Here is a 26,284-nt window from a genome sequence, read left to right as displayed (position 1 = left end):
TTCCACTAAGAAACATCCCCGACGGGTTGTTGCTCCTCACTGCCCGCCTTAGCTGCGTGTGGGTCCGGGTACTAAAGTATAACTCTGATATGTTTGCACACGCCATGACAGTACATGTGTGAGGTAGCTAATGGGAGTTGCCGAGTGGGGAAATGTTTGGGAGACACCCTCAGGGGCCGGTCCTTTGGGCCATGGGGGTTGTTTGGGATTTGAACTACAGCTGTAGTCATGTAGTGCGGACATAAGGTGAGCAAATACCTATAGCGTCATTTGACGCTATGGGTATCGTCTCACGGATAAAAATCTACAAACACAGATACAACACAAAAAATACACCAGGATCATGTTTATGGGTCCTAGACTTCATAAAAATAGGATTTTTTATCAAAATCGGTGAAGTTTCCCTAAGTTAAGTTATGGGATGAGGGTGTGGAATGCTTTCGCCGGAGGCTTTCAGGAGGGAAGTTTAGAAATAGAGTAGAGTGAAACGAAAGAGGGGAAGAAGGGGGTAGTGTCATTGAAGGATTGAAGTGCAGTTCAGTAGTGGTGCTTGTGAAGCTAGTAACTAGATAAAACGTACAATCCAGGACATATTTTAATACAACAATAGACCCTTGGCTTATAGCGATTATAGAGCGATTGTCCAATGCTAGTTTAGCAACTGTTGCTATCCGCCATCATGTTAGACAAGCTGCCGGCACATATCATGGGAGTCAACGTTAACTAGTCCAACAGCTCACTACTCTTTTCTGAACTACCCCTCCTTGCCCCATGAATGAACGGTCCTTCTCCCTCCAACATCTACACAAACCGACAGACCGACCGACAGCAGCTCATTAGCCCGCCTTAATGACAATGGACACACACTTCAGGCTGATGGTGATGATGATGATGATGCCCAGAAGAATGGAGCGTCTAGGCCAAGTTCCAGCCCTGCCAGCGTCTCTAAGTGGATGCTAAATCACAATTCTCCGGGCTGAACCCTTCGGCAGCCAGCCCTCTCCGCTTCCCATTCGTCAACGACGGAACGAGCTGGAGACTTCCTGTGCGCTCGGGATTCGATGAGCGATGGGCCCGGAGGTAGCCACGGCGACGCACCTCTCCATTCATTCTCATTTAGAGTGCATGACGAGCCACAAATCCCTCAGGTCTGCCCAAAATGGCAGGGACAGTGGGAGAACGGAATAGAGATGTAAGAGGAAAAATAGACGGGAAGATGTATTCCTACTCTGTGGAGGGGGTAAGAGAAGGAAAACAAAAGAGTGGATGGGGCGGAGAATTTAAGTACATGTCTGGGAACGGGGGGGGGCATAGGTAGAATAAAGGAGAATAGAGAGTTGATCGCATGGTAAAATAAAGGGAGAAAGTCTGAGAGATTGTCACAAGCTAAAGAGGAAAGAGAGAGAAAAAGCTTCAGATAAGAGGTAAAACACGGGGGGGGGGGGGGAGATCAGCATTAGCGAGGACCGTAAACTGTACGCTGCAGCTGCCTTGTTTGTCCTTTGAGCTCTTTGGCTCTCCTTGTCTCTAGCCCCAGCCTTCATATCCCACAAACCCCCTAGGGCCGGCCCTGCACCCGGGCCCACAAACCCACCGCAATCTAAATTCTAAACATTGGCTTTATCTATCCGGCAATAAAGGGCCCATGAAATTGATTTAATGCCGCAGAGGCTTTCTTGGGAGGTGGGCATCGCTGAAGGCGCCGGCAAGGCGCTGGCCTCATCTATTCATTAACCTCCACTAATCCCACTGTGTTCATCGCGCTGACAAACTTTGCCTGATGAAGCAAACTTACCAAGTAACCGAGGCCTCGCAGTGACTTGCGGGCAGAGAGGGAGAGAAAGATGGCAACAATATAGGTTGTTTAACCTTGTTATTTAAGTAGAGCATGCAGCCAGTCTAAACAAACTAAAGGGACCAGCATGATAGGATCAGTCTTCTTCTTGTGTTGTGCTCTCCATACAGTAGTGCGCTGCACAGGCTTATGAAATAAACTCATATTTTTATGCCACTTTCAGTTTTGCAGTCTGTGGCAGGAAAACGAGGACAATAAGATAAATGTAATGTAAGTAACAGTAACAGTCAAATTGTATTATCAACTTCATAGATAGACCTTTATTGAAATTCAGTCGTCATAGCAGCAACAGCAGTAAGACCGTGTAGGTACAGGTAAGAGTAGAGTATACAAATAAAAGTGAAATAAATAGACTTCTGCAATTGGTCGGACTGGGTTAACATAATGTATAGGCCTATTATCTTAGTGGGGGAACATAGAACCCGGGGAACATAGGGATGACCCCTATTATATCAATGAATACAGTATAAGCATTATGTATAATGTACAAATGTCTAAAACATGTTAGAACACAGACTAGTCCATGTTCCTTTATAATGATGCAAACAATTGTCAATTGTATGGAGACATTTCCATCGTAGTTAATGTTAGTCATTAGTTAATGTTCACTGCTTGTCTTCTTTTAATAGCTGCCAGAGATGCTAAGCTAACTAAATTCACATGTAGTCTGTGCTAAATCCCCCTCGATATGACGTTAGGTTAATCCATATGCAGTTATTGCACCTCTGTACTCTTTCGATTGAACCTGCCAACCATCTCCAGGATACGTATCCTGACCGTTAAACTTTATCCACGCCCCTGGAAAGCCTTTTATTTACGTGAAAGGCAAGTGTTCTGATTGTTGAGGCCACCTTCAGGATGATATGGTTCACATGATTACTTGATCTCTCTTTGAAGTTATTAATTGAGCATCTGACCACAGTGCAGAGATAAGGAGGGGCCTTGCCAGAGGTATAGATGAAGCCCAGTATGTGCTGTTTACATGAATTAGCTTCTTGTGCGGTAATTGTTTGCCCCGCTAGTGAGAACCATGGAGGTATAATAAGTCAAGTGAGAGTATGGCACTCTAAGGACGGCGGTGTCGGTCAGTCAGTTCAAACTAATTTGGTTGGGTGTAAGGAGCAGCATGGCCTCGAGGGGCCACTAGTGGGGCTTTTAGACTCTTATTATCTCTGCCAGGCCGTGAAGGCCGGGGGTGCAGATTACAGTATGTTTCCTGTGAGTGTGTTCGTATGACCGGAGCATCTTGCAAACCGCTGGACTGAACAGTACCAGCGATGTTTTGCACACTGCCAGTAGCCCAAGGAAGACACAGTTTTCAATTGGTAGCGGTATACTGGCCCGCTTTACATTTTGGCCTATAACTCTTGAACCGTAGATCGTACAATCGAAATTTCCCTGAATGACACAATTCCCCATATAAGCCAATGCATTTTTTTGCCATAATAGATTTCCCACCATTTTGCATTTCTTCAAATTTTCTTACATTTATCAACTGCTTAGGGCACCACAAAGGTGACAAATGTCACTGTTGCAGAAACAAGATTATTTTATTTTATTATATAAATGTGTGACAAATGCACATTATATTTATTATATTTATCTGCTTGATCTATGGTGTTATTATGTCTGATTGCATGCATGTTATATATACGAGTGATATGTAACATGTGGGACACTATGAGATATATGAACATTTCCTATTCACGTGAGGGGTAATGGGTCTGATCACTGGGGGTGATTGAGTGATTGATGCCACACTCTACTTGACAAATAGAGGGTGTGGTGCGTGCAGAGGACAGAACAAATAAACCTGTGTAGCAGAAGCAACAGGAGGAAAAGCGGAGATCTCCGAGGCGCCAGTTTACAACGTTTGGGAAACAAAGTTTGAACGTAGTAGTAAGCTACTTGATTGCGTGCTCACTTGATTTTGCTATTTTGTCTCATCTGTTTAAGAAAGTAGGTAGCAGATATATTGCACTTTCACCTTAGCGCTTGGTATACTCTTGGTTGCTTGTTTTTACGGGAAATGCACTTAAGACTTCTGGTGATTAGTAGTTTCGTTCCCTACCTATGTTGAATGCACTTATTGTAAGTCGCTTTGGATAAAAGCGTCTGCTAAATGACTGTAATGTAATGTAATGTAAGCTGCAGCCAACAACAAGGACCATTCGAACCCAGCGGTCTCGCGGAGGAAGGAGCCTACCGTTGTTGCCGTGGGGGACGAGGGCTGCGGTATTTGGGAACGTGCCGCCGGTCGGTGTTGGAGTCGGGAGGAGCCGAGGCCAGCGGTGAGGCAAAACCAAGCGTCTAAGTTTCTTTGTGGATTACAATTATAGGGGTACCCCGAGCTTATTATTATTTGGACCGCCATTGCGGAAGATGTTTGCATTTCGTTTTGGATCAGGAACATAACAGACTCTCTCGGGACCGCGGTGTAAAAAGGCCGCTCGGACCATAACGTGGGGCGGTTTGTTATTGTCATGTAAAGCGAGTTACGTCGGACTGCTTTGGCGAATCCACCTGTGTTGTGAATTGTTTATTGTTCACGGGTGAATCTGTGATGTGAGGGGTTTGTGAGAGAAACAATTGGGGTTGTTGTTTTGTGTGTTTGTTTTGTTTAATAGGGAAAGAGATAGGGACAGAAGGGATTTAAGGCCCTGAGTGTATTATTTGTTTGGCCATTTTGTAATGGTAGTTATTATTTTGTGGCTAGAATAAATTCACTTAAGTTAAAATCCTGCCATCCTGTTGATTTTCCTTTTGTTTAATAATTTTCCCTTCAGAGTAAAAGGGCGATTTTTACAAATGTTTTAAACCAATATTTATCAAGGGAGGGATGGGTCTTGGGAGTCATATGACAATTAGCAAGACACAGCTTTTTGGATATTCTATTCTGCTTGCCTGTAATTCGCTCCCGAACTTTGTGAGAGGGGCCTACATACAGAATTATAACATAGTTAAACTTGATCAGTTTAACTACACAAGGGCTGGAGATGCTTGTACTCGCGGAGCGAGAGCGACAGAAAAGGAAAAGTTGGAAAAGTGCCCTATACATCTCAGCAGGTCCTTGGCTCGCCGCCCGCCTATAGAGCCTCTCAGCACACTGACTGCTCTCTGTACTGTCTGAAACAATCCAACCCCCCCCCAAACACACACACGCACACACACACACACACACACACACACACACACACACACACACACACACACACACACACACACACACACACACACACACGCCCTACACCCACTGAGCATCACTGCAGGTGGGGTAATGACCTCATTACGAAGCCCACAGCATGTCCCTCTTAACCTGTTCGACCCCTTAACACAGTGCCTTGGGGCGCTGTATTCACACCCACTTACCTCCCTCCAGCTCCCCCTTTTGCTGATCTCTCCTCTCCTCACTCTCCCTCGCTCCTCTTTTCCATGCCTCATTTCCGAGCACCTTCCCCCCACCCCTGTACTCCTCTTCTCACCCTGCCCTGGCACTTCTTCCTCCATAACACTGAAGAGCAACAAGAGTACAACAGTGCAACAATGATTCCGCTCTCTTAATAAAGGCCTTCTTATTTTATCTTAACTTAGCTTAGCTTATCCTGGCACTGCCTGATCTTTTGAAACATACATACATTCATTCATTCATTCAACCTTTATTTAAACCTTGGGATCACAGATGAGGCCCTCATTTTCGATACCACAACAAAACGACAACAAAAACACATTTGTTAAAAGCAATTTGCTGTTAAATGCAATAACAGGGGTTGACACTAAGGTCTCCGAGGCAATTGCCTGTCGGCATGTACAGGTCATGTTCTTCTTGCCAACAGGTCTTGCCCACTTGCCGGAAATCGTCTATTATAAAATTATAGGTAAAATTTGAATTATCGTTCAATTTAACACTTATTTTTACTTTCTTTAATTCTGGGGCTGTACGATAAAAAATGTCATATCTCAATATTTATATATATAGCTTAATGAATATGACTATGGGTTCACACTTGTTATTTCATATTTTTAAGTGTAGCAACAGTTAAAACAGCACATTATAGGCCAAATTTAGAAGTCCACCGACCGGAAGTCAAGGGTTTACGTTCGTCTGACTTGACACATGCTAAGCTTTGACAGAGAGAGAGAGAGAGAGAGAGAGAGAGAGAGAGAGAGAGAGAGAGAGAGAGAGAGAGAGAGAGAGAGAGAGAGAGAGAGAGAGAGAGAGAGAGAGAGAGAGAGAGAGAGAGAGAGAGAGAGAGAGAGAGAGAGAGAGAGAGAGAGAGAGAGAGAGAGAGAGAGAGAGAGAGAGAGAGAGAGAGAGAGAGAGAGAGAGAGAGCGCGAGAGAGAGAGAGAGCGCGAGAGAGAGCGCACTCTGGCCACGTCCAGGTGTTTTTTATCTGGTGTTGTGTATAATAGAGTTGGTTGCTTCCTCACTCAAACGCGCACATGCCCGGTCGGGCAACTCGAAAGCAAGATCCACCTGCTCGCAAGTTTTATTTACCTGCCACGGGCAGTCAGGCAGCCGTTAGTGTCAACCCCTGCAATAATGATTAAAAATCAAGCTGTGAAATTGCCTGATTGGCTAGTGTTTTGCTGTTTGTTCCAGGTACCTAGGGCACAAAAGCAGATGTTAGAGTGGAGTTAATTTTAGGAGAATACCATACTGGTCCTCGGAGCATGAGTGATGGGTGCCAGTTATAGACAACAGGGAGGATTAATAAAGAGATAGCTTATTAAGCTACGTATCACATTAACAAGCACGAGCATACCTCCTGCACGTTACTTCACACAAACCCCTCTTTGCCGACAATTCACATCTTTATTCAGGCCAGGCACTAATCTTGTCTCCAAAGTCAGAAGTGTTGATTATATATTAGCACCAAATAAGAGGTTGTTCGAGGTCTTTGTTTAGTATGAAGAGCGAGAACGAAAGAAAGAGCGAGAGATAACTCCTACGACAGACAGTTCTAATTACATGACATCTCTTTTATCACAGTGCAACCATCTGTCGGTTTCACCTCTCCTTTGTGTAGGCAACCCTCTGTCCATCCACAGCCAGAGACAGAATGTGTTTAATTAAGCCTGAGCAGGTCTGTAATTATGTTAATATCGTCCTAAAAAGTTGAACCTCGGTTCCAACTCTGCAACGTCTTCCAGATTCCTACAATTATGATTTGTATTTGGTTTAAATATCTAACTCTAAAGGTCCTTACACACCGGCGAAAATAGCGAATATACGCAAAATTCGGACTCGTTCCGAATAATTAAAAGACGCTTTTTCGCTTCGCTTTTTCGCTTTTTCGCTCCATGTACGGAGCCATTGACTTTATAAGGTTTTAAAAAAAAACGCATTATTCGCACGAAAAAATCGCCCCGGTGTGTAACAACCTTTAGTGTACCAAGTTTCATGCTTTTATGAAAAAGTGAACAACATTTTCGCATATCACATGGACTATTGTGGGTTCAGACATTCAGGTGGCCCTCTTCATCAAAAAGTACAGTATGATACTTCAGTGTTTTAGCTTCAGACAGACAGTCTCTCCAAATGCCGTCAAATGCCAAATCTCTGATTCACATGTAGCATGAACACTGAGCAAGAACGAACATTTTCTGATTCACTCATAAAACACATACTGTACTACACCCACCCACAGTGTCCTCTTCCTGTACTAAGAAATCCAAAGTGTCCTGCAGAATTGAAAAGTTAATGTGTTCGTGGTCACCAAGTCATCCAGTGACAAAACGATCTGTACCACTAACCATTTGTGATTGGACTGAGCCTGCCCACTGCCCAGTAAATACCCTCCATAAATCACCTCAGCCCCACACCTCACCTCCTCTCCTCCCCTGGCCCACCCACCCTTCGCTCCACTGGGGCTGGAACTGCCTCTCATCGCTGCCTGGAGACCCAAATTACCCCCCTGATTGATTAAGCTCCAAAGCATAAACCCAGACGGCCGACAACCACAAGCTGACTCGCTCCTCTGGCTTTCATAGCCACCCCCCCATGACAAACACACACACACACACACACACACACCTCCGCCATGATCCCTCCTTTCCTCACTCCCTTCCTTGCTCACTCCTCTTTCCTTTTCTGCAGGCTAGTTAAGTGGCTTGAGTGGACTGCAAAGCACGGCAGCGTGCTGCAGACAGTTTCCATCTCTGCCAGCTGCAAGTGGCAGCGTTCTGGCCCTGCGTTCCAGGCTGAACCCTTGTCAGCGTTGCTGTTATTCGACAGCCGGCTGGCAGATTTTCCAAATACATGATTGCCTTGCACATTTTCTCCTATACACTGTATGCACACAATGTGTGATTGTTCCCCTTTGTTAGGGGAAGATGGTGTTCACTAATCCAGTGTTTTGCATTCAAATCCCCCTCCAAATGCTGGAGACTTGCGCCGGTGCGCACGCACGCACGCACGCACGCACGCGCGCGCGCGCACACACACACACACACACACACACACACACACACACACACACACACACACACACACACACACACACACACACACACACACACACACACACACACACAAACAGAAAAGGCATACATGCATGCATGCCACTCAACATGTGTGTGCACCTGTCCACACTGTAGTATGAATCCTTCAAATTAAGTGCACACAGACTGTATTCCACGATGCAGTTATTGGCTATCCATTGTAGGAAGTGTGCACAGACACACACACACACACACACACACACACACACACACACATGTACTAACATGGCCTCCGTTCCTTGTGTTGTCATCCCAGGGTTCCCGGCGACGGCGTACGGACCGGTGGCGGCCGCGGCAGTAGCAGCAGCACGTGGCTCAGGTAGGGGGGCCCGTGGAAGAGGGAGCGGCTACACGGTGTATGGGCAGAACGCAGGGGCAGGTAAACGCTCTGTCGGTATTCTGTGTGGCCTGACGCTCTCTCTCTCCATGCTGTTTCACACTCCTCTAGCCCGACTCGCTCAGCCTTACTCACCTTCCCCTCCCCACTGAACACACATACATACAGACACACACACACACACACACACACACACACACACACACACACACACACACACACTCTGTAAAGTGCCAAGAGAAAGGGGGATGCAAGAGTTTCCTTTTTCTCTTCTCACTTTGGCTACAGAAAATAGGTGTGGCTAGCAAGGCGTCCGTAGATAGCGTTTGTGTGAAGAGCTATTGTACCTGCCAGCTCTGTGCAATATATACAGTATGGATCCTGACTGAACCCTTAGCTGACAAACAGAGACAGGTGAACCCTTTAGAGCCTCGAGGTTAAAGGTTTTCGTTTCGCTACTTAAAACCCATATAAGATGCTTAGTTGACCAGAGTACCCCAGTGCTCTATACTAGGCCCACTCCTTTTTACCCTCTACATCAAATATGTTCGCCGAAAATAGCGATCTGCTATGTTCACCCCCAGAATAGGGATGCTAGGGTTCAAGTGGTCAATTGTTATCAAACGATAATGCAACCCTCAGGAGTCAGGATTTTGGCTCGTTCATCTGAAAACCAAACCCTCAGTGCGGGCAAATAGCACATTCCTGAATCCCGCTCAAATTGGCTTCCACTTCCTCTGTTTTTCTCTCGTTGGCTCCATTGATTCAGCTGCCCGATAGCTTAATCAATCACGCGGACTCCGTCCTGCCGCCACCACAGCAATACATAGCTAAACTAACACCGGGAGAAAAACAGGCAGCGAAGCCTCAATTGACAGACGGCATTTTGGCTGGGAGGGGAAGAGATGATGGCCAGGTCTAATTGGCTGTCAGAGAGCCTTGGCCCCTAGGAGGTAGAGGAACGCCGGCACATACCATGACAGCTGGGGCGGGTGGCTTGAATGGGCCCAGCGGTCACACACGTGCGAGGAAGCACCGACGTGGTTACGTAATTGTGTGACATTTAAACGCTGACTTGTCATGCCTTAGCCTTATTGGTACATGCTGCAGATGCAATGTGGCTCAGGTGTGTTCAGTATATAGATACACAAACACAACGTGCACACCCTGCCATGTGGTCATGGCGTACTCTTAACCAGTCTAAGGGACAAGACCGTAATCACAGCTGACAGCTGAGTTCATGATCACATTATAGTGCACATAGATAGGAACACACAGCACCTCACTGTGTCCGTTTCCTAGAGATTGTATCAAGTAAGAGACAATAAATACCCCCCTTCCATACATCTCTTAACAAATGTCTTAAAAGATATTAATTACTGATCTGAAAAGAAAAGTGAAAGTGAGAATTATTGAGATAACAAAAAATGCCTATTGCTGTATACTAAAGTAACAAAGATGTATGGCAGAAAGCATGACTTGCCTTTTGGAAGAAGAGCAGAAAAAATAATTTCTAAATAAGTACAGAAGTGATCTCAGTTGGTCTGCTTATTGATATCATAAATGTCACCAGAAAACACCTCCCATCCCGTTTCAGACGTCAGGTTTAAAGAGTGATAGATTAATCTAAGTTTCTTGTTGAAGCGGCATTATTGTTTGGTTATGCTTTGTTCAACTATTTGCTCAGTCTGTGGGGATATCTAAATGCTCTGTGGATATAGGAGCAAGAGTTGATTTGACCTAGGTACAATGGTAATTAACAATAAGCTTCTTTTACTCCATCCCTTGTTTTTTGGGAATGTTAGTGACTCCACGTTGAAAGGTTTCATAAATTAGGGCATGAATGAATGTAATAGATCATGCATAATATTATATAACATTGTGTAACATTAGATCATGATTAGGATTAAAATCCTCATTTATTTGGGGCATTTCATTGCTTGGGAACATAAATTAACTGCAGTGTATGGGAGAAACGTACTTTACTGCAGACAACGTAGAGCAAACAGGGCGTAAATCATTGAGGCTTTATGTAAAATACCTTAAAGGAAAGTGGTTATATTGATAGTGGAGTGCAACGGTTAATCAAACTAATCGATTTAATCGATTATTTTAAATATATATATAATAGTAATGATAATAAAAGATTTTAATAAATAGCTAAAAGAGCAGGTCTACAATCTCACATCGCATCACGATGCGATGCATTGTGAGCTTTTCAGCTACTGTATGTATGTTTGCGTGACACCATTGTACAACAAAGTCTAAAATAGGGCCTACCGGTAAGTGGTTACACTTCTCAATTATTCAAGTCATTGAAAAAGTAATCGGTAGAATGATTGCTAAGAAAATAATTGATAATTGCAGCCCTACATTGATATGAAACTTTTCAAAGAGTTTTTTTTCCTGGGCTCTGTTTGCCACTACTGTAGACCTGAGCAGATGCCAACCAGGCAGCCATTAGCCGCCAGTTGGCATTTAAATGTGACCTTTTGCTTTGGATTCCAACCACTGTAGTGCTGTAGTGCCAACTGCTGGATAGAGTTAGAATGAAGTAATACTCTCCGTGCAATTCATCATTACAATTTACAATGGTGGTGTAACTGATTAGTCGACTATTCGAATAATCGAGTTCAGGCCTACAGTAAACAGAAAGAAATATTTTCTGGTTGGGATACCAATTTTAGCCAAGAGAGAGACCTCATACAGGATACAGCATAAACAAATGAAACAGGAAGTGATGAAACAAACAAACAAACAAACAAACAAACAAACAAAACATAAATAACGAGCAGACACAATTGGAACTGGAACACTGCAACATTTAAGCTGATTAATTGATCGTTGTGGAGTTCTCTCTCCTGATTGGATAAAATTGGTATCCTTAACAGAACATTTATTTTCTATTTACTATGAGCTGGAGAGACCGCTGTTATTGATCAAACACTCTAGCAATGATTACTATCAGAATAGTAATCATCAGAATAACTTCATTAAATTAAAAAACTAAACAAAAAAAACACACGTAATAACATCTTTAATCAGAGTAAATGGCATTGTAACCCTAGTCAACAAACAACAGGGTTGTTTTGGTAAATGGTCAAGTAAACATAGGGTAAAGAAAACTATTAAGTGCTACAAATTAACTAAAACACTACCCAAACCTGTAATTAGTTTTACAACATGCTGTCTAAATAACATTCTTAGTGTGGTCAAGCAAACAGTAAATATCAAAATAACATAACATAATATAACTGAGAACAAGTAATCAACATACATCTGCATAGTATGACTAACATAATATCGCATGTACTCTAGGGATGAATATATATGAGATTGTTCACTAGGCGGGAGAAAAAAACAACACTCTAAGCCTGTGTGAAGGCATACAATTAGAAAATATGAGCATATTGTAGTGGATTACAGGGGATCAGCATTGTAAATAAGGTGAAGTTACTTTACCCATGCAGTCTGAGTCTGAGTATAGATGTCTGCTGGCATTTCCACTGTGGATTTATCATGCCTTTAAGCTTAATGCTCTCACAGTCGATTAGAGGACTTGGACGCCTTGTATTTATTTTACCCTTTAAGGATGTCATCATTTTTCCTCTTTACTTCTTTAGTTTTGTATACAAACCGAATCGAAGCTTTTACTGTTAGTCAACACTCTGTTTAAGCCAAACACTGCCATAATTTCACATTCAAAGCCTAAAAGATGAGAAATGCAGAGATGCTGTGACTTGCAAAATGTATGTAAACCCAGTGACATTTTAACATAAATTACATTTCTAAAAGTGTGATTCAGTGATGTAACACCGTGCTAACTTTGTTTTGCCTGATGCTCACCTTTTAACTGCTCATACATTTATTAACATAATATCTCTGTGACAATCACTCACTGTATTGTGGTCCTGTGTGCTTGTGCTGCACTGTGCAGGATTAGAAAAGCTGTTGATACAAATTAGGCACAGACCTGCGTGCAATGTCATGCCCCCTCTTCCCTGTCATCATTTTGCCATGCGGCTCAGTGAAGCAGAAATACCTTAAAAGGGGAACTAAACCCTAGGCAACTTTAGTGCCAATGATTTGAGTTTGCTGCCATGTAAAGGTTGAATAATCTGAAGCAGTGTTTCTCAAATGGGTGTACACGAGAGAAAGTGTCAAATGGAAGGAATTTATTTTACTATTATGTTTAATGCTAAAACATTGACACATTTGAAAAAAAAACAACTGTTATTAAATAGAATCAATACTTATTTACACATTATTTGAACATGTTGACATCAGAACAAACTTTCACTCTATTTAAAAAGTGGGTTATCACTCATTCATGCTAGCTATGATTTTGAAATGCAGTTTTCTAGGTATATTCTAGTCTGGTACTTTGATTCAGAAATAAGGGAAAGGAGGTGAAGCTGAAAAAGTTTGAGAACCACTGATCTAAAAGGCTAGGCTGACGGTGGTATACTGTGACGTACATGGTAACACAGCAGCCCATCGCAGCTAATTCAATTAATAATGTGTGTGTAAGATTTACTGTAGGTGTGCCAATATACAAATATTAACTACTGGCATTTGGTATGATCACATTTGCATACCCAAATCCAACACACCTATAATATAGATGAGTTTTAGCTCTGGTCCATAGCGTTAGAAGGAGTTGGTGTGCACGTTGTGTTTGTGTATCTATATACTGAACGCACCTGAGCCACAAAATACACTTTTGCTACTCACCAAAACAAAGAGGGTTTTATGGAGTTGAAAGCTTCTCTACTAAGTGGGAACACTCTGAGCCCCCCACCTCTAAAATACACTTTTTGTCCAGAAAAGAAAATATTTCACCGGAAGGAAAACATGTTTTTGGTTACTCCACAGTGCCCTCGACAGATCTGGTCAATGGAATTTTCCTATTGACCAGATTCTTCTTTCCGGTGAAATATTTTCTTTTCTGGCCAAAAAGTGTATTTTAGACGTAAGGTGGGGGGCTCAGCGTGTTTCCACTTAGTAGAGTAGGCTTTCAACTCCATAAAACCCTCTTTGTTTTGGTGAGTAGCAAAAGTGTATGTTGTATTTTTACTACAGACGAGAGGCTGCACTAACACGGTGCGAGGGGAAATAATCGAAAGTACCATAGCGTTAAGGAGAACCCCTTCTAACGCTATGCCAGAGCTAGATGAGTTTTAACATTCGGATGGCTGCAAGTTCACAAAATTGGCCTATAATTGTTTAGAACTGTACCATTTTGTAAAATTGACTGGAGCAGTCTTTTTCAAATCCTGTCCCAGGACTGGTTGTGATCCCTGGTGTATTGTTTGATGGTCCTTAGGCTGCTTAAGTACCATACACCTCAGCTCTTCACTCAGGTTCCATCTGTTCTCCAGTGTTAACGTAAGAGATCTCTGGAGGGTCCAGTCTTGCAGCTTGCCAGTCCCCAGGACAAAAAAGAAACACATTGTTGTCAATCCCAAGAGGGCTGGGGGTTGTGATGGCCCATGAGGGACAGAGTGTAGACATTCCAATGCAAACTGCAATGGCATTCTCTGGAAAATCTCTCTCAAAGCCCTCTGTTATCAGACTGTGGTTGGATGCTATTGGCCTTTAGATCTGTGGAGCGTGATAAAAATCTTTAAAGCCCCAGCTCTCATCACAGCCTTAGCTATACAGCCCTCGCCTACAGGGGAATAAGGCAGCCATCTCCATCGTCTCTCTCTCCAATTGGCCTATTGACTATGTAGGAGGGCTTTCCCCCTTACAATGGAAAAATGTGGATATAAAAGGATTTTTGAAAAGCAGCACAGAAGAGACGGCCACCATTGGCGCTGAAGGGAAAGCCACATTGAAGTTGTTCACCACTTTGTCGTTGCACCAGGGCGTCCCTCCCCCATATTGTAGAAATTGTGCCCAGGGCATTATGGTTTGGATTAAAGACCTGTCTTGTTCACCTGATGAGATCAGTTCCTACTGTAGCTCGCCTATTGAATAACAGGCTGTGCCTAGCACAAAAGTGGAGAGGACAACCAGACTGCAAGAGGGCTTTGATTTATCCTCATTAAGTATATTATGGTTTTGCTTTTCCTCTAAGCTCTTTCTTTTTCATTCTTCTCAGATTTCACTTTTGTCTTCATTTTCAGTCAGGCACTGAGTTTAATAAAAATGTTGCTCTGAAGACATCTGGCAACAAGAATGTGAAAAAGCAGGTTTAACAGATCACAGACAACTGAATTTGGCAGTTTTTTTTATTTGTACAGTAATTGCACAGTCAGGTGTGCTCAGAGCAGAACATATCAGGAAATAGAAGGACTATTTCTTTCAGTTTGGAACCAATATAGCCATTGACTGGCTGTACTTCTAAATCATTCCATTCTCTCCCTTGTTAGAATAGCCTCCCCTCGTGTCTAATCCGATCCAGGTTCTCCACCTCAGGGTCCAGAGTGGATTTGAGCTAACATGCCACTCCAGCGTTGAGAACCGTACCATGATTTTCATGGCATTTTTCTCTTTGGTCTCTCGTTGGCATTTACCAGCTGGATTGTGAGTCACTGGCATGGTAGTGATTATTTGGAATAATATTCTTTCTGATGAGCCATGAGCTGGATTGCTGTAATAATGATTGATGAACCTGTACAGTGGCGGGGGCAGCAGAAAACGGCATGCAGCCTCTTTGCTGCTGATTTCCGTCACAAAGGCAGCTGCCGAGGCTTGTCCAGAGGAGGTGGCGGTAGCGGCTGATTGGCTGCGTTGTGGTGGTTCATGCCTGGCGGGAGAGATGATGATTGTGATTGCGATAGACTGACTGAACTGTGTTCCAGTGCAGCCTGAACTTTCTCGCTTTGTACATGATACAGTACACTGCTCTCTTGTGGCATGAGCTTCCATGCCACAAACATATTTGTATTTTCTTTTACCACTTAAACCCTATATACTTTATTGACCGAAGTCCCCCAGAACTCTCCAGAAAGAATGCTAGGCCCCCTCCTTTTTTCTCACTACACCAAATATTTTAAATAATTTAAATTTAGTTTAATTTAAATAACCGATCTACGCGACGCACTGTGAGCTTGTAGATCGGCTATTTTGGCCCAATGTTCGCCCCCCAAAATAGGAAAGCTGGGGTCCATGTGGTTAAAACGTACCAGATCTCAGAAGGGTCAAAGGATATTATTATTATTATTTGCATCTAATAAGGGAGACCTGAGATTAGCCTTTTAATGCTGGATGGCATATCTGCTACCAGCAGCTCTCTCCCAGCTGTCTCTACTGCAGCACTTTTGATGGACATGTGGACAGGTCCATGAGTCCATCAGAAAATGAAAACTACTGTAGAGTTCAGTTAAACTAGGGCATTCCTGCCCCCCCCCCTCCCTCTCTTTCTCTCTGTCTCTTTCTCTCTCACTCTCTCTTTCATCCAGAGGAACGTGGAATTATTTCCTCCTCGGCGTCCAGACGCCTGTCTCAGCCACTGATGTAGATGGATACGTGTGTGTGTGTGTGTGTGTGTGTGTGTGTGTGTGTGTGTGTGTGTGTGTGTGTGTGTGTGTGTGTGTGTGTGTGTGTGTGTGTGTGTGTGTGTGTGTGTGTGTGTGTGTGTGTGTGTGTGTGTGTGTGTGTTTGCCAGCGGCCCGCCACTTGTTTGTGAGCCGCTGTCCAACTACTATTCTCCTGCTGTTTGTTTTCTTGACAGAGTATGATGGAGTGTGTGTGTGTGTGTGTGTGTGTGTGTGTGTGGACACACACACACACACACACACACACACACACACACACACACACACACACACACACACACACACACACACACACACACACACACACACACATTGTGTGTCCACACTATCAAAGTCTGTATTTGCTTGAATTGTCTGTGTGCCTATACAGTACAGCTTTGTGTCCTCTTGATTTAAAGGGATTGTAGGCGAGTTCAGACATAATCAAAGAAAAAAACTGTTGTCAAACACCGCCCCTCCAGCAGTTCTTTTCCCCGACCACCAGGGGGTGACGCAGGGGGGACTTTTTAAATGGGCCATGCCCAAAATAGGTTGCCTTATGCGGATACAATTCGCGGAACTGCCCGCCCCTACGGTTCTCTGAATTTTTATTTTTAAATAGGCTCTTTCATGATAAATTGGCCACATATATGAAGTTAAACAACTAAATTCTATCCAAACGATTTTTTAAAAGTAAATACTGTGCCTCAAAAAAGAAGTTTGAGAGCGTTTTAAAACCGAAAGTAAAAAGTTCACACGGGCACGGACGCGCACGGACGCGCACATGCGTGCGTGAATTTACGACCCGGGCAAACGTAACATAAACAGTAGGGAAAATACGGATTTCAGAAAGAGAACTGTGTTTCAATGCAGGAAAACACCCCAGCATCATTATATAGTGGCTGATAGAGGGGAGAAAATGCAAAATATATATATATAAATGTTTTATAAATTTAGGCTTAATGTTCCCTACAATCCCTTTAATCAAGCAAGAAATAGGGACAGAAAAAGGATGCTGTCTTTGTGTGCGTGTGTGCGTGTGTGTGTGTGTGTGTGTGTGTGTGTGTGTGTGCGTGTGTGCGTGTGTATATGTGTGTGTGCGTGTGTATATGTGTGTGTGCACGTGCATACGTGTACACGTAGGCTAGTATAAAATGGCAAATGGGTTGCTGGGAATGGGGTGACAGGGAGGCAGACATCCAGGATGTACAATATATCATTTGTTAGATATCTTCATGCTGGCTTATCTGGGCACGAAATGAGCTGCCATTATCTATAGATTATTTATGAACAGCGCGACGTCCTGAAAGGAGTCGTCTTTTTGTTAATTAGTCTCTGATTCAGCCTGAAAAGGGTCCTTTGAGACAGGGAGTGAAAGCCACTGCCGGCGGGAAGAGAAAAAGAACCCCTCATCCGTTTTTAAATGCCGTCTGCGGAAATGAAGCTAATTGCAGATGTTTAAAATCCAAAAGGTAATTTTGAAGCACGTGTGATAAATCTATTGACAGGCTTTTCAGTAAGAGTTGAGCCTGACTGAGAATAACAGAAGACAAAACAGAGTTTTTAAAGGGAGCTAGCCATGTATAATGCAACAACAATAAAACACACAGACATGCGCATGTTGAGTGTGCACACACGCAGGTGCAAGGAAATGTGCTGTTCTTTATGCATCTGTGCCTGTCTGTATATTTGAGATTGCAAGGTCAGTGTTTATAAGGAAGAAACACACATAAAGACATACTATACGCACGCGCACGCACGCGCACGCGCACGCGCACACGCACAGAGCTCAGTACCCCCCAGATGGACTCACTGCCTATGACAGTTTTGCCCCAGGCAGGTGATTGTGCGAAATGTTATTTCCAAGGTTGGCCTCTAGGCCAACCTGTCAGCCCCCACCACATGCGCACACCCACGTGCACGCACACACACGCACATGCACGCGTGCACGCACGCGCACACACACAGACACACACACACACACACACACACACACACACACACACACACACACACACACACACACACACACATACACATACACATACACATACACACAGGCACATATGCACCATACAGTACATTCTATTTTATGCAAGGTCTTTTTAAATGCCAGCCTCTTTTTGCTTACATCAACAAACAAATAGTGTGAGTAATTCTGCTGACAGGACAGGTGTTAAGTATTTTCCCCTCCATTAGACACATTCAGGTGACAGCCTCGGTGGAGGGGGGGGGCTGGGGGGTGGGGGGCGGTGGGCTGTCTTCAGGGACATCTTTTTGGTGTACTCCATCGTGCTCAGGGAAGAGAGATTTAATTGATGGTGACACATGATGAAAAACAAAACAAAACACATGTTAAGGGGGCTAGATGTTCATTAAAAAGAATTTAAAAAATAAATGTAGTCACTGGGAGCTTCCAGTTTCAAAGCTCTGTGTGAGAATGTCCCCCGACTTGCTTGTTCCTTCATAATAAAGGACTACTGTTGTTTCCCCGGTGTGAGCATCAGTGAAGTAACAGCTTTTCTATGGTTATGGGATATTGCCGCAAGAACGCCTTGCAACTCAACATGTTTTTAAAAAGAAAGTTGGAATATTACAGTATATACAGCATAATTTTATTAATATGACATTGTGCAAGTTCAGCTGACATTAGAAAGTTACCTAACTTTACCAACGAACATCCTGTACACAATCTTTCCATACTTTTGCAGGTGCTTTACCACCAATGTTTTTATCTGGCAGCAGAGCAGTGGTTGCACACAATCCTTTTGAATTCTGACTTCTCCTTTAACGTACAGTACTAGCGACTAGTTTTGACTGTGACATTACCTCCTCATGCCATTATGGTGTCATTATATCATCAACCTGTACATTCCAGTTAAAGTGCATGTAATGGCAGCTTAACCAATGAATTCTTTCTTAGCGGTCTCCATGGTGTGCTGTGTGTGTGTGTGTGTGTGTGTGTGTGTGTGTGTGTGTGTGTGTGTGTGTGTGTGTGTGTGTGTGTGTGTGTGCGTGTGTGCGTGCGGGGGGGGGGGGGGGGGGTGAGATGTATGTGAGACGGTGTGTTGTTCAGGGGGTGGGGGAGAGATGTGGTAATTATCATAAATAATACCCCAGGAATGATTCACCTGGCTGAGAGCCACTCTCCTGTTGCCACAGCAACGCACAGCCATTCATTTGTTTTGCAAATTAGTAATTACCCCCAATTAGAAAGGTGTGTGTGTGTGTGTGTGTGTGTGTGTGTGTGTGTGTGTGTGTGTGTGTGTGTGTGTGTGTGTGTGTGTGTGTGTGTGTGTGTGTGTGTGTGTGTGTGTGTGTGTGTGTGTGTTTTGTAGAGGGTTTAGAATAGATGACACCTTGTCTGGTCCACGGTCATCAGTGATTATTTCATAATTATTGTTCAGGAGAAGAAGAATGGAGAACAAACAATAATTAAAGTGTGAGGGGAGTGCTAGTTGGAACATCAACCACAATATCATTGATCAAAAAATCAACTAAAGGTGCAGTCTGTACTGGTGAAATAAACAATCATTTATTGTGTAAACTAACATCATGATACAGGACAATATCATGTTGTCCTGCTGTGTGGGCATAAAGGCTGTGATATATTGAAAATTGAAACAATCACTGTTTGAACGGTAGTCCTGGTTCCTACATCTGTTTCTGTTCATCAGACGGCTTCCTCTCTCCTCCTATTCTACAGTATGTTGCCTGGTGTGAACCTCACTTTCTGTCAGGGGCAGAGCTAGAGACTTGATTTAGGGCCCTATTTTGGGCAAACAGGTGCACCGGTGCAAAAGACAGTCAACAGCATGGCATGTGGGGCGTGGCGACAAACGTTTGTTATCTTGGTGACCGGAGAAGGGCGCAGTACCCGCGTTGCAGTGGCGAGATAGGTTGGATTGTTATTTAGGGCATTGTATGTGGATTTGATAATGACCAATCAAATGACCGCTTTTCACTACATTGAAGAGCAATGCGCTGCACTCAGCAATGTCCTGCTGGTAATTTCCACAGTGTCATGGAAGAAGAGCCTTAGAACCATAACTTCTCCCAAGAGCAAACTGATGTCCTTGTACGGGAGCTGCAGAGTCATCAACAATTAAATCTACCTGTACAGCACCTCAAACAGACCGCCAAGAGATATAACATGAGCCAATAACAAATGTACTTAATACATCTGGCAGTTTTCCAATGAGAAGCATTTCACAATGCTTCAATGATGTCCGGCGATGAGATGAAAATGTAATCTCTTTTTAGTTTAACGTCTCCTTAACCGCCATGTCCTTTAGGTTGTTGGGGCTGTTTCAGATATGTTATACTGTATGTGGCAAAATGCCAGTGTTTAGTTTAGTATTTGAGTCATTTGTTCTTGTATTGAGTATTTCAGTCACTTCTTCTTCAGTAAGAGATTGTAAGTGGCCTTCTAGTGCCAATATCCCTGTCATGGGATACATCATCTAAAGCCCCTACACTTTTTGTCACCTTTGCCATCCAGAATGTTTTCTGCAGTCACTGGGTATCAACTAGGATCTAAGTCTGGTTCTATTGACTACTGTGACTGTACAGTTAACCAGATATTTTGGCGTTTGCTCTCCTTGAAAAATATTACTTGCGCAACCAGGGGCGTAGCCACGGGTGGGCATAGGTAGGCCTGGGCCCACCCACCTGGCTGGCCACCCCAAAAAAAAAAAAAAAAAGTTTATTTTTATTTTTATTTTTTTTAAATATATTCAGTCATATATTCATATATTCAGGCGCGCGTGCCTCCTCTGAGTCTTGTAGCCTACTAGTCATTATGATTAACTGAACGAGTGGTTTGATTTTATTTTTGTGCTTGTGAACTGTACCCTGTGCGTGAGTGGAGGCAGAGGAGGCGGACTGCGGAGGAGGCGGAGGAGGCGGACAACGGGGCATTGCGACCTGTCAATATTTTCATGAAAATGAAGGCAAAAATAAGAATTAAATAACATAATAAACCTGCAAAGACCCGCAAAAAAGTAAGATGACAACCAAAAATAACCGCGCGCTGCTGCCAGCATTCTGGCTACGCCCCTGTGCGCAACATCATCCCTATAAGATTATTCTTTTAATGGATCTAAGAGTGTGCTAATTTCACTCTGACAATACATTTTTTCCTGAATCTTTTTACATGTTCTAATACATTTCTGTTTTAATTACTGCACCTGCCAATTTCCCAATAGGTTAAAAGTTGTTCACTTGCTTTTATGCTCAAATCCCTGTTACTGGGACAGTCATTGTGTGTCTTGTCGAGCTGTGGTGTGTACCGATCACAAGTCAGGTAAGAGGCTTGGAATAACTACTGTATCCTCCATCCACCAAGGACCAGGCCTCTTCCTTCTCTTCTCTTTCTTCTAGTACAAATAATACTACTTTGTTCTTCCGTTGCGTTTGTGCTTTACCTATCATCCATGGGACAATATTGAGTGATATCAATATCAGTGTTATAACTGATACTTGGGCCATCTCAAGATATTTTCTTGGGCTTGGTGTGGGCTCATAGTGGACGTTGAGCCCCGTGGAGAGTGTCGAGAAATGTTGAGACATGAGATGTACAGTTACCCTGATATTGTTTATATATTATTTTTAATACAACTATTTTGAGTCTAACGCTTGTCACCTGACTTGATTGCTCCATGAGTGCGTATTGACACTGATAATCAAGGCTAGAGTATGCAACCAAGTTTCAGCCCCTGGTGCCCTCTTCCCATCCTCCACTCGTGGGATTTGATCACATGAGATAAGGGCTGTAACAAGGTTGGGCCAGAAGGTCAGGAACCAGTCGATATCTACTGACCTTCCCTGATCTTCCCCTCCCTGCTTGTCCCCAAACATAAGTATGGCTTCTCGATTGTCCTTGACATCAACTTACAGATATGAGTCAATAACTGTGCTTTTCTCCTAGGCCCTGCCTTGTCAGGCATGTTTCAGGCCATGTTGATGTTACTGAAGTTATACAGTCTTATTGGCCTGGATCCTTGCAGTTGTTAACAGTGTAACGTGGTCTCATGACGCCCCCCCCAAATAATGAACAGGGATTGTATTCAGCACTCTTTCCATGCAGATACATGTGAGATTATGTCTGCTTCTGTTCACACGTAGTTTTCTTTCTCTTGTATCAGACCAGATGTAAAGTATCAATGAAAAGGCTAATAGCTATTTCTGCTCTTTCAGAGGCCCAGCAGCAACAAATCTCCTCAATATGTTTCCTAACCACAGATAAAACACGATTTATTCATCTGTTTGTCTCGTTCCCCTCAGTCCTTGATGATGCTTGTTGCTGAGTATTAGCCTATTTGTAATGGCAAGGACGTCTGTGGCACACACACGTGTCACTTGATGCACGTGTGTGTGTGTGTGTGTGTGTGTGTGTGTGTGTGTGTGTGTGTGTGTGTGTGTGTGTGTGTGTGTGTGTGTGTGTGTGTGTGTGTGTGTGTGTGTGTGTGTGTGTGTGTGTGTGTGTGTGTGTGTGTGTGTGTGTGCGCGTGCGTGTGTGTGCCTGTGCGCACGCATGAGCACGTGTGTCCATTTATAGTGTGTGTGTATCTGTTTACAATATTGTGTGTGTGTGTTAAGGCTCATGCATGTCTGCCGCTGTGTGTGTGTGTGTGTGTGTGTGTGTGTGTGTGTGCGCGCGCGCGCGCGCATGAGCACGTGTGCATGAGCACGTGTGTCCATTTATAGTGTGTGTGTGTATCTGTTTATAACATTGTGTGTGTGTTAATGCTCATGCATGTCTGCCGCTGTGCGTGCATCTGTATGTGTGTGCGCGTGAGCGTGTGTGGCTCCTCTTTCATCCTCGCAGTGGGTCGTGACACCCCCAGATGGGTCTCTAACGGTGGCGCTGACAGCCCCTCAGCGCGCCCACTGTGCCGGGTGTCAGCTGTACCCAACCCCCAGCCGTGCAGAGGGGTCATAGAGGGCAGTGGAGGCAGGGGACCGGCAGCGGGGGGGGGGCTTGCTGTGTGTGGGTGAGGGGGGTGGTTATGCAGATGTTCCCAGCCCGCCCCCCCAAAGACACATCTGTCTGTCCATGCCAGCGACAGACTGTGCAGCACTCCTCCCATGTCAAGTTATCCGCTTCGTCTGGTGGAGGCGCAGAGGGAATGCAGGAAGCTCTGATGCACCTGATGGAAAACACTCAATCACGATGGGGGGATGGATGAGAAGGATGTTTGGGGACGAGGCAAATGGCACCGCAGGAGAGTAGGGGGGGGGGGGGAGAGGGATTTGAGAGAGAGGGAGGGAGAGATCGATGGGGTGTCTGGTTATAATTCGGGGAGTGCTGAGTTCTCTAATAGTAGTATTATAATGCTCCTCAGCATCATCAAATGAACATTATCGAGGAACAGATATATGTTTTGAAAATTAACCAAAACAATCATTTGAATCCAAGCTGCCGTAACAAAGCAGTGATGAGTGGAGGCAGCCATCAGAAGTCAGATGTGGTGTAATGGAGTGTTGTAATGAAGTGTAAGTATGATGTGTAACATTGACAAGACATCAAAGGCCCTGTCCACAATCACAGCAGACCAGACGCGGTCAGAACATCACAGTCCCACTACTACTGTGGCAACTGCCTTTGATGTGTCAAAAACCCTTGATTTTTAATTCAGCTCACATTTTTCACTTTCTCCCGTGTGCCCACCACTGAATCATCTGCATAGCAGCTGAGAGAAAATTAATTTGCGTGATAATCAAGAGGCCTGCTCTCTTCCTCCAGATGGCTGATCTCAGTGTCTGCTTAATTCGTAAATGGACGCTTTTCAACAGCAGTTTTATTGAATGTTTTTCAGGCAGATGGTGGTCTCATTATCGGTGATCTGGCAGTGTAATACCAGTGTTTTTTACCTATGCGTTGTTAGGTAAAGCGAGATTTATTCTCAGTTGTGCACCGGTGCCGTGCTGCAACGCCTTGTGACCTTGTAGATCTGCTATTTTTGATGCGTGACACCGGTGCCCAACCAAGTAAAAATCAAGCCATGACTGTTTGACAACAGGTGGCCATGGACTGCGTGTGTGTGTGTGTGTGTGTGTTTGTGCAGGTGTGTTTTGATGTGAGTATGATTGCATGTTTGTGTGTGCACATCTTGTGTCTGCAAGTAGTAAACATACTGTAGGTGTGATCAGCTCTCTTCCTGTACTGTAGCAGCATCGTTGCTGTTTTAACTGCGGGAGGAGACGGAGGCCTCGGTAAAGGTCTTCGTTTGTTTGTTGTTAAAGATCTAATTAGAGAGATGAGAGGGAGCAGAACAGAACAGGACGCCTGGCTCCGTCTAATTAGCAGGGAGCTCCGAAATCACTTTGAACCTCAAGGACACCCGGCTATTAGCCAGCACATCAAAAATGGATTAAACCTAAGTGTGTGTGTGTGTGTGTGTGTGTGTGTGTGTGTGTGTGTGTGTGTGTGTGTGTGTGTGTGTGTGTGTTTTGTCTCCTTCCTGAAACTATTAAAGATTTAATGCTTGACTGGGCATCCCCCCTCTCATCTAAAAGACGTGTGTGTGTGTGTGTGTGTGTGTGTGTGTGTGGTTGTTTGGGGGGGTATTTGAGTCCTCTCCACCTCTTCTGTCCTCTTATCTGCGTTTATTTGAAGCTGCTACTGTCATCTCAACAAGTACACTGTCCCATCTGTCACATCGTTCCACCAGTCTATGGAACTCAATGGCAGTACAGGCATTAAAACTGCTGATGCCTGATTTATACTTAAGTTGCGCACGGGTGTCACGCAATGAAAATAGCAGATCTATAAGCTGACAACACATCGCTAACCTCCGTGACTGCCTGTCTGTGAGCAGAGGAAGCCTATGTGTAAAACACACACCACACACACTGGTACATGACATTCAAACATAAGCACACAATGTAAATGTACATACGTATAGACACACATGTAAATAGATATTTACACACACAGCACTTTCAAGCACCTCAACCGTACTACTGTATGACCAGTGTATTACCAATGTACATACTTTGTGCTCTGCCTCTGACCTTTGTGACCTTGTACGTACAGTATTGTGTAATACTTACTTTCTCACTATTGCCGCCATACTTATTTCTTGCTATTGCTTATTGATTAATGCTGCTATTCTCTATTATTCTTTGTTACTGTTTTTACTTCATTATGCAACAATAAATCAAGTATAAATCAAGCCTGAGGCCGCTGCTGGAGGTTCACTGTCTTCGGCTGTTTCACCTATTTACTCATTTGTCCCTTAATTCATTCATTCATTCATTCATTCATTCATTCACCAACCCATTCCTCCATTCACTTGCTTTATTACAGCAGATGTTGTCCGAGACTTAGCCATATGTTACAGAGAATTCTGTGTAAGCCTAATTTATACATCAGCAGGAAACGTGTTGTGAGACACGTTGCTCGATGAAAATGACAGATTTGGAAATGACAAAAGTGTGAACTCGCCTAACGTGTTTTCTCCACAAAGAGTATAAATTTAGGCATCACTTTGGTGTTGAGCTTGTGATTATGACTTGCCAACTGAGGTTCCATGGCGAGAACTGTTCCACAGTTTCACGATTCAGCGAGAACGACAGATAGAGTGAAAGAGAGAGGGATACTATAACTTCATCGTACAACGAATAGCAAAAGTAGCTTATCTACAAGCTCACAACGCAATGCATTGCAATGTCTTGTGAGCTTGGAGATCTGCTTTGTCAGCAATTTTTTATTTTTTATTTAAATCAAATAATAAATGTAGATCACTTCTTGTCTGCAAACAACACAATCGGACTTCAAAGTATTACATTCGACTACTGTACAGTAATTCAATCTTATAGATATTTACTTTGTATAATATACAAGCAGTTTACAGTTTAACAGACATTCTGCTGCCTAAACCATCCCGGTTAAGTGAATTATCATTATCATGTGTCTTCTGCAGACCGGTCTGGCCCAAGCGCTGGGTGGGTGTTTTGAAGAAACGAAAAAGTGGAAGAGCCAATCGGCATCTGTCAATCACAGGGCCCTGAGCGCAGCCACTGCTGGCTGAAATCTATTCCAAATAATAAATCAGTGTAACTACTGCATTTATTACAGGAGTTTGGCAAACCAATGTTTT

At 43.7% G+C, this 26,284-nt stretch overlaps 1 protein-coding gene across 13 annotated transcripts in view; it reads left to right on the top strand.

Annotated features, from left to right (window-relative positions):
- LOC311050998 (RNA-binding protein Musashi homolog 2) overlaps positions 1 to 26,284 on the top strand; it is a 309,794-nt gene that overhangs the window by 272,080 nt on the left and 11,430 nt on the right. For 7 of the 13 annotated variants that reach the window (XM_084065320.1, XM_084065312.1, XM_084065316.1 and 4 more), the window contains exon 11: positions 8,614 to 8,736. In XM_084065320.1, coding sequence (XP_083921446.1) covers positions 8,614 to 8,736 — 123 coding nt within the window. The remainder of the gene's footprint in view (positions 1 to 8,613; positions 8,737 to 26,284) is intronic. The other 6 variants (XM_084065314.1, XM_084065321.1, XM_084065313.1 and 3 more) reach the window with 1 other exon arrangement.

This window comes from Gymnoscopelus microlampas (assembly GCF_963454915.1).
Source record: "Gymnoscopelus microlampas genome assembly, chromosome: 8".
NCBI lineage: Eukaryota > Metazoa > Chordata > Actinopteri > Myctophiformes > Myctophidae > Gymnoscopelus > Gymnoscopelus microlampas.
The sequence above is the reverse complement of the archived record's forward strand: the minus strand, read 5'-3'. Positions and strand labels throughout refer to the sequence as shown.